Here is a 12,798-nt window from a genome sequence, read left to right as displayed (position 1 = left end):
ATAGGTGACTTGGCTTCCCTTTTTCTTTCCAGCACATCATACCGGGCATGGGCATCCCAGAGAAGGATGCTGCACTAGGCTGAATAAATAGGCTTGACAGAGAAACCTGAAATCCAGAATCAGTAGATTAGATAAAAGGAATCCAGTATCCTCTTCTAAAGTTAATACAGATGAAATTTCTCACATATCCTTCACTAGATAGGATGGCTCAGGTGTTGCTCAATTGTGTGTGAGCATTTTTTTCTTTGCTTTGTGTTGTATCCTTGTGTAGGACAATGTAGGGATGGTAAGAATTACTCCACATGTTACTGTCTTCCTGATTTGCAGTGGTGCATGTAAACATATTCCACACAAAACCCTTCATAGGCACTTAAGAACAGATTCCTCTTGAAGGTCCTTTGTCTAGCTTGTAAAGTGTCCTTCCAGTGTTGTGTTAAAGCTACAGGCTTGCACATAATCCATCCTAATGTTTTCTTTAGTGTTTGGCTGCTTTTAAAAAAAAAAAAAAAATTGAATCTTCATATCTTTATCTCACAGTTCCTTTGAATTCTTGTGATTTAGTGCAATGGGTTTCATTTTATAGAAGAGCAGCAACAGAAGTTCTTGGTTAGTGTCTGGAGGGGGACAAGGTTAAATTCTGTATTGAGATAAAATTGGTGAGTTGGCAGTTAGAGAGACTACTTAATACAAAGAACCAGCAACAACAACAAAAAACCCCTCCAAAAAAAGCCCAGAACCTTGAATGAGGTGCTAAGTATTCATTGGAAAAGAGAACTCAGGATGTAGGTAAGCATCAGGGCCAACATTAAAACCTTAGCAGGAGGCAGGAGGGTGCTGGCACTGGACCAGTACACCTTGCGTTCGTTCAGAAACTGAACAGGCCGGAAATTTTCAACCATGTAAGTTGAGTTCTTCCCATCAAAGTGGACTGTCGAAAACTGAGAAATCTGCAGACATAAAAAAAAATAAAAATCATTAAATCCTTTTTCCATGGAACACTGGATATTGTGATATTGTGCCTTACGCTGTGGCTTTGTTTTGAGCTGTATGGATGCATTAAACCTTGCAGGAAACAATGTGATGGAGGCTATTTCCAGAGGTCACCCACAGATGACTTCTATTACCCTTGGAAATCATGGGGACTTCCTTTCTGTGTAAGCCAAATGTTTTGTCCAGCTCAAGGGCCTGATTACACCGGTCCTCTTGGCACACACAGTCCTGTCCTTGTCCATCACGTCACAGTGAAACAGAGTAAGAGCGCTAAGATTTCTTTCTTTCCTTCAAATGTCTGTTTGTGGTGTGACGCTGACCCAGAGCAAGCAGAAGCTCACTCTTGCGTGCTGTGCTGTGCTGACCTGTGTGCGGCTCAGCATTGCCCTTGGCTGAAGTGATGAGTACACTGCAGGCTGGGGGACTAAAATACAGATGCTGGCTCTTGGCCAGGTTGTGCTGGCTAGTAGCATTGCCGAGAGTCCACTCCAGGACATCTGAATTTTTTAATCATGTACTCTATCAGCTCAAAAATCTGTATTTTTGAGACAGTGGTGATTCAGTCTCCCGTTCCTCCCTAAAGAACAAAAATGGGTTGATTAAAGCTGATGCTGATAGACTCAGAGTTTGGGTTTTGAAGTATCCTGTTCTGGTACAATAGGAGAAAAGCAGTGAAATCTGGGGGTGAGCAGGTGACAGCAGTGGAAGTGCTGCTGACGAAGCGCTGAGCTAGGTTTTTACCTGTGGGGTTTTTTTGGCTTTCTTTTCACGTCGTCATTTCCCCTTCCTTCCCCTTTCCTGCCATTTTTTGAGATGATTTAATAGGGTCAAAATCCTGGCACTAGCGCCTGTGTTTAGGCTAATGCCAAGCAATTGTGTGTGTGTGTGTGTGTGTGATAGGAACAAGGCAGTGGGGCAACTGAAAGCCTGTGTTAAATTGTGTGAGTGAGCAGGAGGTCCAAGGGGCAAATAACTGTAAGCAGACCTTCCAGGCTGCCCCTCTGTGGCTTACCTGGGAAATACTGAGTTCAACTGGCTTCTCAAATACTGTCCAGATGACGCCCTCGTGGCAGTCAGGAGTGGTGAGGGAGCCCTCATACCGATAGTACCTGCCAAGGTCTTCCTTGGGTGGGAGAAGAGAGCTCAGAGGCAAAGGCTCCATCTGTGCCAGTTGCCCTAGAGAAACCATGTGGAAACATCACTTACAGCAAGCACAGCTGCAGGTATTGGTCCTGTCTCGAACACAGCTGCTGCTCGGGGCTACGTAAAACCTCATCCCCACGCTTGTGCCCCCATGAAATCCCTGACTGCCAGCTGCGGGTCCCGCAGAGCACAAGTTACACACACTCTCGTGTCAACTCTCTGCATGTTTTTCTTCTCGCCGTGATTCCTCCTGCAGAAGCAGAAATACTCACACTGGTGCTTCTTCACTGCAAATATGGACTAGATTTTCTCCCATCTCTGATGCTCTGAGTGCCTGGCAAACTAACCTCTGTCTTTTGGCTTTGACTTTCAAGTAACAATCTCTACTACAATTTGGACAGGATTGGACCATGAATCCCCTGGTAGTAATGTGCTCAAAATAAATGTATGTTATGTTTTGACCGACGCAAGTGTCTTACCTTTGTATTTAATATTCTCTAATTTGTTTATTAGAGTTGTGTAGTTTTTATTTTCTTCTTCAACCTGAAATGGAAATATTTTGATTCCAAATTGTGCATTTCTCAACAACTGGTTGCTTTAAATCAATTGTGAATTAAACAGAACCACAGGGCTAAAAGATAATAGCAAGCAGAATGTAGAAAAGGGTAAAGGAGCTAAGTGCTGGCACTGAATGCTTGCAGAAGATAGGGAGCCTTAGGTCTTGGACTACTGTAACACAATCATTCAGCCAAACTGCTGGTAAATTTGAGATTGGCAATTCAAAATTTGGCTACCTACCTTTATAAAGAATGCTAACACAGCCACACCATCTGGCTTTTTCTTTGCTTCTGTTATATCCGGAACATCTTCTCTGATGTGGACAACGTGAAGCTGTAACAAATAGTCAATAATTTGTTCCGTTTCCTCTGCAGTTCACTGCTCTAAGTGCAGCCTGGCTGCTTCTCTGCACCTACACTGCAGCGGGGCCAGAGCTGCTTCGTGGCTCACAGGCTGGGGACAGACAGACGGATGGCTCAAGGACCTTGACCTGAGACAGGAACTATGTAATAAGTGGATTATCATTTGGAACTTCATTCATCAACAATGGGATCATTTCATACAGCGCCCCAGAAGGTGAAGCACTCTGTGGACCGCTGCAGCCCTCAGTTTTCAGCCTGTGCAGTGGAACAGGCAGATTTTTACACCATGCTTTGAAAGGGGGGAAGTTTCCTTCCACCAATCCATGTCTATTAGCACTGGGGACTTGTCTTGCCTTGTAGAGAATATTTTTTTTTTTGGTTGTGTAGGTCGATTGATGGTTGCAGTCCCAGAAACAAATACATAATCTGAGTAAGCAGTGTGCAAGTGTAATCAGACTGTATAGACGCTGAAACGTTTCTCCTCCCAAGAGGTTATATAATTCCAGATTTGTTGTCTGTCTTGTGCCTTTGCTATGCAAAACTAGCGTGTGTTCCTGCATGTTCTGCTTAGAGAGCGACGTGTCCTCGGTTCTTTATTGCCACTGTTGGGGTTTCACAGGAGAACTAGCCAACAGTTTTTGTGCAACAGTGTCTTAAAAAGCCAGAGTTCTTGAGGAAAAATCATAATCCACAAACAGTCTCACCTACCTCCATGGCTTGTTTTTCTCCGTCTATGCTGTGCTCTGAGCCGGGGAAGTATCGCTGCACATCTTTGACTCCCCAGTGCAAATGAAATTCTATCGCCTTGTATTTTCTTCTCAGACCTCCACCTTCAATTTTAGGGGATGTGCTTAATGTTACTTTAACTGGGGAAAACAAATAAATTGTTTTTTAAAAAAAAATATCAGATCATACCTTAATAGTATGTGAGAGTAGAGATGCATGTTCTTGAGATGCAAATTTATCCTTAAGTTCTGGCTTGTTTTTTCTTACCAACTGTTCCAGAAGTTCAACTCTGCAGAAGCTGAACTCTTACAAAATGCTAGCTGAGATTAACTTGAGGGGAAAGGGAGAAATATCATAGCCCACTTCCTAGTCATAAGCAACAGCATTTGGACATCCCTCTACGGCACAGCACTTGGAGCTTCTCTTCCCATTTCTAGCTTGGATTTGCTCTTGAACGACTCGTGTAGAGCCTCACTGGCTGGAGAGCTGAGCTACCCATTATTGCAGTTGAATAAATAATAATAAATAAAAATAATATAAATAAAAGAAATTTGATGATACTTGTTTCCATTTGTAACAGAGCACTGCTTTGGGTTGTCCTGGCATCCATTGATAGACCCTTCGGAGTATCACTGGGTAATAGAGAACGGGGTAATAAACTGTCTTTCCTTGATTGTACTGAGGGGATTTGTAGGGAATTGCTCACTGCCACTATAACCCCAGGAGTCAGAGCTGCTTATACCTTTCAAAATACCCTATATTCCTTCATTTTTTTTTTATCTAGGAGAACACCCACTATCACAGTATTCTTAATAGTAAGCTTGATCACAGTTTATCTGATTTTGTTTTTAAGCATCATTTTTATCTTCTACTGTCTGCACTGTATCATTTGTTTTAGGCAGGGTTTAAAAATATTCCATTGAGAGTGGTGTTGCAACTTAAGCCTAGGTGTCTAATTCACTATAACTATTTAATGTGATGCTTGATCTGTTGTTAACAGCAAAACACTATTTTCTTAGGAGATATTTTTCTAGCTATAAGTTACCATCGCTTCCTGTGCTTGAGACATTTAGGGTGTATTTTAAAAATCTGTTTATTAAGACCTCTACATTAAAGACAGTAGTTTTCTTCTGTAGGAAAGATTGTTTTGACCTGGATTGAAGCCCCTGATACTTCATTTCTGTTCTGATTCCAAATGAACTGGAAGCTTGCATGAGTCATTTGGTTACTTTGCTTTTTTATCTGTAAATGGATGAGTAACATATCTTTGTTGGCTTTGTTTATGTAGATTGTAGGACCTTTGAGATGCTGACCTTTGCTATCTGCACATCGTTGGATTTAATGATAGTCTAATCTCATACAGAGCTTCTAATTGCAGCTGTAATTTAAGCGATAACAGTTCGAGTATTCTACTAATTGTAGCACAGGTATTGGTTGCCCTCAGAAGGAAGACGTTTTAAAAGCCTGGATTAAAAACCTAATCCTTTGGCATGGCTGGTCAAAAATGAGAGTTTTGACCAATCCTTATGAATATTAATTTTTGCGTAAAAGATATTTCGATGCATAGTCACTGTAACATGTAGATTGTCGAATATCATTCTGTAATGGGAACGTCATGAACCCATACACTAATGAAAAGTCAAAACATGCCTTTTTCTTATGGTCTGCCAGTATACTGATGTTCTAGACTAGGATCTCTGGCTGTGAAATCCAGCTGTCTACCTTCCTACCTTTCCATTCTAAGTTAGGAAAATATTTGCCACTTGCAGCTTCCCATTTTAGGGACTTGGCAGGTAAAACAATCCATCTAGGATTTTAAGAACGCCTATAGATATTTTTTTTTTTAAAAAAGGACAACAGATTTAATATTAAAATTAAGGTAGTTTAGCATAATATTGTTGAAGCATCACCATTAGTATTGCTTTTGGTGAAGAAAAGTGGAGGAAGTGAAACAGTGATAACTTACTATTCACTGATTCATTCACTGTTTACTGACCCGTTGTTCACTGAGTCACTGTTTACTGAATCACTAAGTAGCTGATCAACAAGCTCACGTTAGATTACTTCCACATGTGGATAAACCAGGTTGAAATGTGAGATGTCAGCTCATTCTCTAAAGAACTAGTAAAACACACACTCTGAGCCACTGGTTGAATGACTTTCCCAGATGATATTCTTCAGCGGAATTATTCTTTCTGCAGAAACAAGGGTCAGAAAAGGCAAGCCCAGAACTGAAGAGTATAGGAGCATTCAGCAGAAATTATATACCCCTGCCAAAACTGTTGTCCTAAACCTGTATACTCACCTACCTCCTAGTCCTAGAGGTTGTTGTTTGGCTCAGAGGTTCCCAGAGATCTCAAGCTCTGTTTCTGCACATGCACAGAAACCAATTTCTGCTGAGACACTTGGGGACTGTGTCCAGAATCAAAAAAACTAGATAATTCCCACAAAGTTCCACGGAAGTCTTGATTCAGAGAGGGTTCTGAAAGTTTCACTTCTGAAATACAGGGGTGCTATCTTATTTTTGCTTCCTTGCTTTTAAGAAGCAGGAGCGATATTTACCACCTTGCCCAGGACATGGAAGAAGCAAATGAATGGTTCCAAGTGAAAGCACAAGTAAATCTTATCATAATTTGACAGTACTTGCCTGTATGTCCATTATTTTCTATGCTCCATTTTGAAGTTCCCTTCACATCGTATCCTTCAAAATTCAGTGGCTTAAGGCTTCTGTCATAAATTACATTTTTGGTGACAATATTGATAGGTGACTGCTTGTTTCCATTGCACGTGTCATATGTTAGATGCCATTGTCGAGGATCTATTTAAGGATGAAGAAAATAGTTTTGTTTTTTTTCTGTAGGCTGCAAATCCTTGATAAAGTCAAACCACCAAACAGTCAATACATTCTTGCTTGGGAAATTGGAGACATGTTTGAAGAAAAGGTCTTTGGATGTTGGAATTTAATATGGGAACTTTCTTAGCATAACATTTTTTGTAATTTTAAAAATGTTAGTATGTGTCAAGAATGTTCTGATACACTTAATAGGAAAATGTGCACATGTAAACTACTACCTAGGTTGGCTGGATTATAGAAACTTGGAAACTCTAACCAAAAAAAATTTAAAAAAAAAAAAAAAAAGTGGTGGTGTTGCTGGGAGTGAAATGCTGTTCCCAGCACAGTCAGTTCCAGGGAGGGCTGGGTAGGACAGGGGGATGAGTGAGGGAGCAGGCAGCCTAGGTGGATGCTGCTGGTAAAAGTGCAGTTGTAGGTAGAATATTGGGAGTTTTTTTATAACTGTCCTCAAGAATTTAAATAGATGTCTATACCCACCTTGCTGGGGTGATTGCTTCTGGAGCACCTTTAGAGGTATTTTTATATTTGTAGCATTACCCATGGTTGAAACAAAATGAATAGCTAACACAAAACCCAGTACCTTCAAAATACCCTTCTTCAGGTACCCTGTTTAGCACTTACATTTATATGTAACATGATCATGCACCATTAAATGCTGAGTTTGTGAATTTTTGCATTATTTCTATCAAGAGGCCCTTTGCAAAACAGAAGAGTCCAAACACTGTGACTGGAAAAATAATTTGTTTAGCAGTACCTTGACAGTGTGACTGAAAAAAAAAAAAAAAAAAAAAAAAGTTTAAAATCAGATATTGAAAATTAGATGAATGAAAAGCTGTACAAAAAGCAGATGGAAGTGGATTTGCAGCTTGTGATCCTCAGAGAATCATAACTGGGCACACAGTTTTGTCAGCTTCTTGGTTTTGTCTGCCCAGTTTTATTAGAGTAAGATGTTTCATTTCTTAAATATATAAAAAACAATGGCTGGTAAGAGGCGAGTGCTTCAGCTGTAAAGAAATCTTTAGGTTCTAATGATTTCTTAGCAGGATGGAGCACACCATGCAGCAAGTCTGGCTGGGCTCTAACATCAAATAATTCAGAAGAGAGCATAAAAATCCTGCAGTACGCAGCTCTGTCCTCTCTCTAGATCTCCTTCTGGTCTTTAATGAATCACTTTACCCCTGTTAATATTCCCTCCAAAAACTGTACTAGCAGGAGATACTAGAAATCTGTATGGGTTGCAGTTCTAAAGAATTTGGTTTTAAATCCTTGGCTTCAGCAATTTCTTGAGGCAAAAGTTTCACATCTGAATATATGTAGTGTTAAAATAAATTTCCTTTTATCAGATCTGTACTTGCCATCCTTTCATACACTTGTAAATTTGCTTATACAAGATGTCTTATCTCACTCCGTTCCAGGAACTATTTTAAAGATTACTTGGTGCAATAAAGAATTTTAAGAAACGAAGGAACTCATTTCCCAAAAGACACGAAGAATCTTTATTCTAACTAACTCAGCTGTGATCCCACGCAGATGGTTGCAAAATTTTTCAATAGAAAGTCTTCATCTTACTTTTTCATTGTCAGAAGAAATATGAAATTCAGAGGAAGAGAGCTGTTTTAACTTAAATATGTGTTGGTCTAGTGAGGAAAGTAAGGACTATTCTGTTTATCACAGCATGCTTCAGTGGCTCTTTGACAGTTATAAAGTTTAAATGGGCTTTAGCAGGAATAGTTTGGCTATTTAACTTTAATCAATAACAATTCAAACCCTCTTATAATCGTGATTAATGCTATAGTTTCTGTTTGCCTACGATTAGTAAGTTATAGACGTTTTAATAAATGGCCAATCCATTTTTAGGGATTATTATGGAGGAGTCCTGTCATTAGATTGTGAATTTCCTTAGTTTGTGATCTTTTATAACACATCTGCTGGAAGGCTCATAACTGCTTTTAACGCCTTTATCTTCATATCAGTAGCACAACAATACCATCCATTTATTAAGTATTTAGAAGAAATTATAAATAAAACATCGATATAAAATGTGGCTAGCTATAACAACAGAGGGAAGAGGGAACCCTGGATGAGCTGGTGGTAATTAATATAATCTTGAAAAACTGATGCTATTTTAGTTCATCTCTCACAAAAATTAAATTTAGTCTGAAAACTATAAATAATGCTGACTCGCCTTCTAGTTTAACAAATGTTTAGCAATATTGAGAAGAAAAGTCAACAACATTGCTACATTTGTATTGTAAGAACTGTAGTGATTTCTACATAGTTGTTCTATTAATATTTTATAATTATCAAAGAATTGGTTTTGACAAGGTTCTGTTTTTTGACACACTTCTAAACATACACAAAACCTAGCTTTAGGACCTGCCATTTCGAAAATTGATTATTGCATTTTTTTTTCAGGCCCTTTTACACAAGACAGTGGCCAGATCTCCAGCAGCACTGAACAACTTCTTATCTCCACTGGGAAACAGCAGAACCAGAAGTTCCAAGCCCAGAATGTCACCGAGTGCCTTAATCAATATTTTAATCAATAACCACCTCACAAATACCAGGGAAGCCAATCTTCACAGTGCCTGGTTATGTTTCGTATGTGTTAGTGTTTGCCTGGCTGACTGATTGTGGACGTATTTTTGGCAGCTGCTCCAGCTCGGCGGTCAGTATAAGCTTTAACAACTGCTGCACCAGCACCCCGTGACTGGGTCTTTCTTTGCAAGTTACACGTGCGCCAACCTGCAGGAATAACCTGGACACAAATGCTGAAAGGTGGTAGCACCTATGCAGCATGAGAAGATAGTTTCCTACAAAGGTTTGGTCACAAATTCTTTGGGATATGAGTTAAAGCAGAAAGGAAAGTTGTCAGGTGAGAAATCAAGGTCAGTTGAGACATTCTGATCTGTTTACTGTAAATCCTTGGAACAAGGTCTGCTGCTCTAGGTTTGCATAGTGCCTTGCACAATGGGAGTGTGATGACTTAGACATCAAAGCATTACTGTAATGCAAATCAAATTTTACGGTCAATGTGATTCACAATTAGGAGTAAGTGCAGCAAGTTCATTGGGTGCAAGGTTGTGGAGATTTAGACCATGACCACAGAACCACGAAAATCAAGGACAACCACAGGAAACACTGAGGGAAGGTAAATATCACCAAATCATATTGTCAGTGGTCTTGTTACAGCGTCTCTGTACCAGAGGAATGAAAGGCAGTGGGTTATGGAGCCTTTCATTGCCGAGTCCAAGTCCAAGCCTTCTCAAAAAAAGCAACCACTGACTTTTTACCAGCTGATACGTGTTTGGCAAGTTCTCTCAGATAAGCTTGTGGGTCCCAATCACATCTTAGAAAATCGACACATGAGCACACTAAAAATCTTCCAGCCTGCACATCAAGATGATGGGGAGAAAAAGTTAAAAAAATGAAAGTAAAAAAAAATACAGCCCTCAGGTGACTACTGCTGCCTTATGAGGATTCTCCCCTTATTCAGCCGAATGCAACATAGAGCAAATAATTCGTGTCTAAATTTTGCAAGCTTTCTGCAAAACTCCTAATGTCTACGAACTAACAAAGGATTAGTGTTTTGCTATCAAGTGCTTACCCGTTGTGGTTTAGAAAGCTGGATAGTATCAGTGAAGTAGAACAGGATATACATTCAGTAGTTCATCAGAAAAAGGTCCTTAAAGCTGTTAAACCTTAAACAATCAGCTAATTAAACATTGCAGAGTGCCTGAGCAAACAATGAATTAATGTTTATTGTGAATTGGATTTTTTTTTTTTTTTATTTTGGTTGGTGGTAATGTAACATTAGGGAACAGGATCTTTTGTGTAGATACAGCTCAGGAGGAACCAAACCGCCATACCCTGTGTCACTTACAAGGAAAATTTGCCTTTGGACTTTGAGTCAGGTGTGATTTCTCCCTACGTATAGGGACCTTGCATTTACAATGGTCTTTTTTTTTTTTTTTTTTTTTTTTTCCCCCTGGGCTTTATGGCTTTATTTCTGAAGCAAGAAGGGAAGATACTTGTCACATCCAGTCAGTTGTCTGTGGTCTTAGGCATGATTATGCCCTAAGGTATGTTGTCTAGTCTAGTTTTAATTGTCTGAGCGGCTCCTGCCACTTCCCTTAGGAGACTTTTCCACAGTCTATTAGCCTTCACTGTCAGGAAATGTTTCCTGTTTAATAGCTTACATTTTCCACTTGCTTATCTGCATCCCATCACTCCTAGAAATATCACTGAACCACCCTAAACAATTCTTTTCCCTCCCTGGTGTTTACAACATTCAAATAGTTCCTTCATAATCTGTAATTCCTGTTCTTGCTTCATCCATTCTTTGTCCCATCTCTTGACAATGTGCCCTTCACCTTTCCACTATTTACGCTCCAAAGTCTTTAGTTTTTCTTTCTCTGAAGCTCTTTTCCTACAGGGGCTCAGCACAGAGCAGATCTCATCCTGCAGTCCTTTCAGCTGACTGCTCTTTCAATCAAACCTCAGCTCCCCCATTCTCTTTCCTGGTGTTTATTTTAATTCCCAGAAAAAATGCTGCAGAAAATGGGGTTTTTTTTTGGTATTTGTTTTTTTTTGCAGCTGAGGTGCTGAAACCACCCTTGTGATATGAGCTGCCCTGGAGGGTTTCATCACTTCCTCCCATACCTTGCTAGTCCAGGTGAGTTAATCCATGAGCATCCACACTTTTCTCAAGTTATTCTTAGGTACTACCCAGGATATCTAAAAGCTCCTTGCCTAACTGACATTAAACAGAGACATTTGCATTCTTGTCACCGTTGGAAGTAATATAATTCAGTATACATACACATTCAGTTTACATACACACCTGGACTTACAACTGCTGCTACCAACTATATCTGGCTCTTACATTGTATTACGGATTCTTGATTTAAGTGGTGATGCGCCATATCATAGGTGTCACCTTGAGTTTACTGGGTTTTAATTTAGAGCAGGGCTGAACTGGGCTGAAGGCCTCCTCTTCCTTCACAAAGTTCAAGACAGTTAAATTTAGGGAGTCTCTCTTGGCAAGTGAGCAGTCCTACTTATCTCTGTTTCTTCCTTGTCAAATTTACAACTGGTTTCCTGACCAAAGCTGTTTCTTGGCACCAGAATGGCTGGAGAACAATACAATTGTCTATTGTTTTTGTTTTATTGTAAATGTTTTTGATTGTTTTAGCTATCAAGCCTAGCTTGGAAACTTGAGGCAAAAAATTCCTTCAGTTGAGAACTCCCTCTTCTGTTCATTTATGCAGCTGGATGGAGGACAGTGCTTTGGGCTGGAAGCCAGGGTGTCAGCAGTTCAGCAGCGTGCTATTGTGTGATCAGGGAAAAGACCCTTAAGCTCTTTGGACCGTGGTCAGATTGCCTGAATTCCATTAAAGTTCCTAAATCTACTTTGTCCTACTTGTTCCCTGCTTACTGCCCTACTTGGACCTGCTGAGCTGCTGCTTGGAAGCCCACATCTCTTCTGACTCAGTGCTGTGAGACAGGTGGCGTTCAGGCTACCTGAAAATTGCCCTGTTAATCTGTCCATCCACACAAAAGTGTTACTAAAACAGATTTTCCTTCTGCATAAAGTGGTTGGAAATGTAATAATTTTATATGTTGATGGTTAGCTATTTTTGTTAGCTCTATTTAAACTCTTTGACATGTGAATGACCTTTATGCCACTAACTGCCTGAAGTACTGAGACAGTAAGAATATCCTCTGTTGCTTTGTGGTTAAAATCCCTTCTCTCTCACTGACTGACTCCTTTGTTCCTTTAGGTCTCTTGTCACCCTCTTTCAGCCATGTCCTCGCTGACAATTCCTTGGTTTCTGAGACACGCAGCCGATAGTGCTCCCACTGCACTTCTGCTTTCCAGAAAGCCCAGGCTGCCCCGAGTGCCATCGTGCTCATTACTGCTCTGCTGTCCACCAGATTCAAATCCATCCCTAAAATCCGTTGTAAGCACTGACTTTGCGGTGGACTGAAGGCTGGCCTTTGCCGTGGAAATGGCAAGAGCTAGTTTTGCATGCAGAATATTTTTAGCTTTGGTTTGTGTTGGACTTGTTCTATTTTTAGCTTGTTTTGTGAAACTTATTATCTTTAGTACAAAAGGAAAAGCAACTTAAAAGCAAATGGAATCTAAGTCTGTCTTTCTAATTA

At 40.0% G+C, this 12,798-nt stretch overlaps 1 protein-coding gene across 1 annotated transcript; it reads right to left on the bottom strand.

Moving 5' to 3' along the window:
- Positions 1-499: 499 nt before the first annotated feature.
- On the bottom strand, positions 500-12,540 carry CA4 (carbonic anhydrase 4). The gene is made up of 8 exons (XM_026861810.1): positions 12,397-12,540; positions 7,388-7,400; positions 6,427-6,597; positions 3,762-3,919; positions 2,932-3,024; positions 2,613-2,676; positions 2,003-2,166; positions 500-947 (listed from the first exon to the last, which is right to left on the bottom strand). Exons 1-8 carry the CDS (start codon positions 12,538-12,540, stop codon positions 759-761), a joined length of 996 nt encoding a protein of 331 aa, XP_026717611.1. The 3' UTR covers positions 500-758.
- Positions 12,541-12,798: the final 258 nt, after the last annotated feature.

Source organism: Athene cunicularia (assembly GCF_003259725.1).
Source record: "Athene cunicularia isolate RWA chromosome 19 unlocalized genomic scaffold, athCun1 chr19_part1, whole genome shotgun sequence".
NCBI classification, from domain to species: Eukaryota; Metazoa; Chordata; class Aves; order Strigiformes; family Strigidae; genus Athene; species Athene cunicularia.
Note: the sequence above shows the minus strand (reverse complement) of the source record. Positions and strands in the feature narration are given on the sequence as shown.